The 4,254-nt window shown below is 66.3% G+C and overlaps 1 protein-coding gene across 1 annotated transcript in view; it reads left to right on the plus strand.

Moving 5' to 3' along the window:
* VOLCADRAFT_97657 (uncharacterized protein) overlaps positions 1-818 on the plus strand; it is a gene marked incomplete at both ends in the record, with an annotated part of 12,056 nt that extends 11,238 nt beyond the window's left edge. The window contains one exon of the mRNA XM_002956585.1: positions 670-818. Coding sequence (XP_002956631.1) covers positions 670-818 — 149 coding nt within the window. The remainder of the gene's footprint in view (positions 1-669) is intronic.
* Positions 819-4,254: the final 3,436 nt, after the last annotated feature.

The following is a 4,254-nucleotide window of genomic DNA, read 5'->3' on the forward strand; positions in this document are numbered from 1 at the left end:
GTCGAGCGCATTTCGGGTGCCTCCCGACAACTGGCGCGAAACAGGTTCCAAACAAGCCGCGGCATGCCTGCAGCAGCGCCATCATCACCCGCTCCAACCAAACCCTAAACCACGTCACCCCGCTTCAACACGAAACTGTGCAGCTATAACCACACGTACCCAACAATCTTTACAAACTAAACAGTACTACACAGCATCCTCCCGTACCACTACCCGATCAATCACAGATGGATACCCAACTCCCAGATTCCGGGTTTCACACCCGCCCGCCCGCCACCCACAACGGCAGCGCCCTGCTGCTACCTGGAATCGCGCCTAGCTCACATACCCCAGTGGACGGAGAAGTAGGGGCTGCGCGCCGCCGGCCCCACTCCAGCTGCCTGCCCACGAAAATCCACGGCTGCGGTCCCCTATGCCCCCACTGAACACGAGGAGCTGGGGCCGCCGCCGCCTCCGCCGCCGTAGCCGCCGCCACACCCCGTAACACCGGGGAAGGGGACCGTGTCGGCGCCTCCGCCATCCCCGCCGTTTTCTGACGGCGGTGACAGCAGCGCTGGTTCCTGCGGCGGTGGCGGTGGCGGCGGCGGCGGCGCGGACGTTGCATGGTCCTCCCTGCGCGCGTAGCCGCAGCGGGAGCGATTCTCCGGGTCCTCCTCCTCCCGCCCGTAGTGACCCCGGAGGTTGTCCCCGGTGTGCTCGTGACGCCCGCCGAGGACATGGAGCCGCTGACCCAAGCTGCGAGCAACACCACACCATACCACACCACACCACACCACACCGCGGTTGAGGAGATGGTGGGCACCCTTGCCAAGTTGTGAGGTGAATGGCCTGGTGAGGTGGTGCTGGCTGAGGACGGGGCGATGGTGGCCACAGCGAGCGACAGAGACGGCAGGGGGCTATCCGAGCACCATAAAACATGGGGGGTAGTCACTTGGTTTAAATGTTTAATGAAATTTGCACCTTACGTTGAACATTGTTCAATAATATGAACTAGAATATTTCCAACTCTCCCCCCATCAAGGCCCTAAGCCCAGCCATGCCCAGTCCTTACCTCCCCCTTGACTCATGGACCGGCAGCTGCCTGCAAGCTGTCTAACCCTTATTCCAGGAATCGGTCGCTCACGTCAGAGCCCTGTCGTCTGCCCAAGGCGGAGGACCGCCGCTGGCCCGCCGCCGCCGCCGCCGCCGCCATGGCTGACACCCTGGTGTGCGTTGACGGCGACGCCAGCTGCGTGCTGCCGCCGCCGACTCCGCCACCCTCGCGGGGAGCCCCTATTTCCCGATGCGTGTTCACTGAGGACAGCCCAGTGGAGCCCTGCGACAACAGGGGCTCGATTGCGGTCTCCACTTCCATGCTCAACATACACGTCTCGCACAGGCCGTAGAAGCCGGATCCGCCCTGACTAGCCCACGGAAAGGCTAGAGCCGAAGCAGCAGCTGCCGCCGCCGCCGCCACCTCGCCGCTGCAACACGTGCATGGCCCACCGCCGCTGACGCTGCTGCCAATGCGCGCACTCACGCAACTCCCCGTTATTGCACGTACGGCGTGTCGTATACTTCGTGCAGGCCTCGCCGCACTGGTGCTGACAGCGTTGCGGGCCTGACGGGAGCCCTTGGCGGCTGCCATCGCCGCCGCCGCCGCCGCCGCTGCCACTGCTGCTGCTGCGGCGGCGGCGGCCGCAGCTGTCGTAGTACATCTGCCGCTGGCGCGGCCGCCCTCAACTTCACTGCCGAATGGAGTTCCAACTGGCTCCAAACATGTAGTCAGATCCACCGAGTTGAGCACCCGCTCCTGCCCGCCATCTTTAATGGCGGCGCAGCTCCTCACGTGATTTCCTGCTTGCCGTCGGACCGGACCCGGGCTATCCACAACCTCCGTCGCTGCTTTTGCCACACAGGTACAGGAAGCGGCGGCGGCGGCGGCGGCAGCTGTGCGGCCTCCCGTACACCCATCGTCAGCTCGCGAGCTGCTGCTGCTGCTGCCGCCGCCGTCGCTGCTGCTGCTCCTCCTACTGCTGCTGCTGTCGCTGTCGCCGCCATCGCCCATATGCTCCGCCGCGGCGACCAGGGTGTCTGAAGTACTCGTGCGGTAGCCCCGGGCGTCCCTAGGCAAAAGACAAGGGAGGTACGACGCGGCAGTAGACGCGGGCAACGAAACCTCAAAGTCCACTCCCAGTCCCAAGTCACTCTCAAGAGGAAATCCCATCCACGGCTGTGGGTGGCACCTTCCCGAGGGTGGAAAGGCGGGATTGACGGATGGCAGGCGAATGCGCCCCAAGACCGCCCTCACTTCTGTCCCTCCTTTCCGCCACTTCCCCCCATCCCCAAAAATGATTACCTAGCGACGGCCTGCATCAAGACGTCATGGCCACGGCTGTGCGTGGGTCGTAGGGGGCTAGAACACGACCACCCCAAACCAGAGCCTAAGGCGAGGCGCCGCCGCAAGACGCGCTCAGGTGAACTCCCGAGCCCTCGGAACCGCCGCTGCTGTTGCTGCTGCAGCGGCGGCGGCGGCGGCGGCGGCGGGGGAGTCAGATGCAGCGGAGGCTGCTTCTGATGGTGGTGGTTATGCCGGTTCAAGTACGGCAGCGCCCCTGCCCCTGCCACCTCGCACTCCTTACTATCCGGCAAGCAAGCCGCCGGGATGGCTGTGGCGCCGCCAGCGCTGCAGGTCCTGCCGCCATCCTGACCAAACGGAGGCGAACTGAGGCCGTACGGCCGCGGTGGCACCAAGGGGTGGTACGACAGCGAGTGTGTGCACTGGAGGAGGGCCATGTCACGGAAGGCACCGACATCGCCGTCGCTACTCGGAGTGGCATGCGGGGCGACACCGCCGGCGGGCCAATCCGACAGCGGGCCTCCGTCTCTGCCCTTGCCGGCGGCGGCCCCAAACGATAGCGGCGCGGGCGGCGGTGGCGGCCCTCCGTTCTCGGCGCTGTCGTCGTCGTTCAGGTTACTGAGCGATCCGGCCGTAGCGAGCTGCTTTCCGGTCGACAAGGAGTTTGGCCCCACTGCTGCAGCAGCAGCAGCAGACGCCGCGGGTCCCGCCGCGGCACCTGGGTCTTTTTCCGCCGCGGTGGCAACGGCGTCCAGATCCATAACTGCCTGGGGAACGGCTGCGACGGCGGCTGCGGCGGTTCCGAGATCCACCGACATCGGATCCCCTTGCAAAACGCTGCTGTTGCTTTTCGAGTGCTCGTGCTGCTGCTGCTGCTGCTGGAGGTAGCTGTGCTTGGGGTATTGGGATTGGTGGTTGCGACGATGGCTATTTGGGCCTCCGTCACGGAGGCTATCGTCGTGGGAGGCAGCGACGCCGCAGCTGCGGATCAAGGGCGATGGGCAGATGGGCGGCCCGCTGCATCCACTAAATGATGACGCAGAGCTGGCGACGCCGTACGGTTGTACGACGGATTGAGCACCGCCGGGGATGAGCGCCGTCGCCACGGGCTCGGATTGCTGCTGCTGCTGTGGCGGCGGCCGCGGCGGCCCTGGCGGCGATGATGCGGGTATCGGCTTGCCTTGGGGTAGACTGCCGACCGCAGCGGTAGGAAGCACAGCTGTCGCAGCGGCGGTAGTGGTGGTGGTGGTGGCAGCGGTGAAGCTGCTCATGGTCGAGGCGGCTGCCAGCGCGGCCGACGTACACGTCCTTGCATGGTGGTGATGATGGCCCGCCTGTGTGCACATTTGGCGGTGCGAGTGCTGCCCGGGGAGTTGCAGGACCTCGCCCGAGGGGATGACGCGACGCGGCGGCGATGGCGGCCGAGCTGCCGGTGGCGAGCATGTGGCGGCGGCAGCGGCCGCAACGACGGCTCCAGCTTCTTGGTGCGCAGCATTCAAGACGCTAGAGCCAGGGTTCCATAACGACGAGATGGCCAGGTAGCCGCCGCCGCCGCCACCACCACCGCGACCACTGGTGCCGGTCCCGGCGCCAGGGCCGCCATAACCGCCGGCACTGGCTTCTTCTGAGCGACGAAGGGGTGGCTCTGCAAAGCTCACGGAGGGCTGGACGCCATGTAGCTGGGGATCGAGTGGGGCCCGGGAAGCGCAGCTCGGCGCCGGAGTAGGCCCCGTGCCGCTGCTGAAGAAGCGGCCGCCACCGCCGTCGCCCTCTTCCAAGGCCTTTAACGCCGCTGCCTCCTCGGCCGCGGCGGTGGCGGCGGCGGCAGCGCTGTCGCCGGTGCTGCCGCGTCTGCCGCTGGCGGCCTTGGCTGCCAGCGTCATGTCCCTCCAGCGCTTGAATACGCCTGCTATGTT

This window comes from Volvox carteri, assembly GCF_000143455.1.
Source record: "Volvox carteri f. nagariensis unplaced genomic scaffold VOLCAscaffold_63, whole genome shotgun sequence".
Lineage (NCBI taxonomy): Eukaryota > Viridiplantae > Chlorophyta > Chlorophyceae > Chlamydomonadales > Volvocaceae > Volvox > Volvox carteri.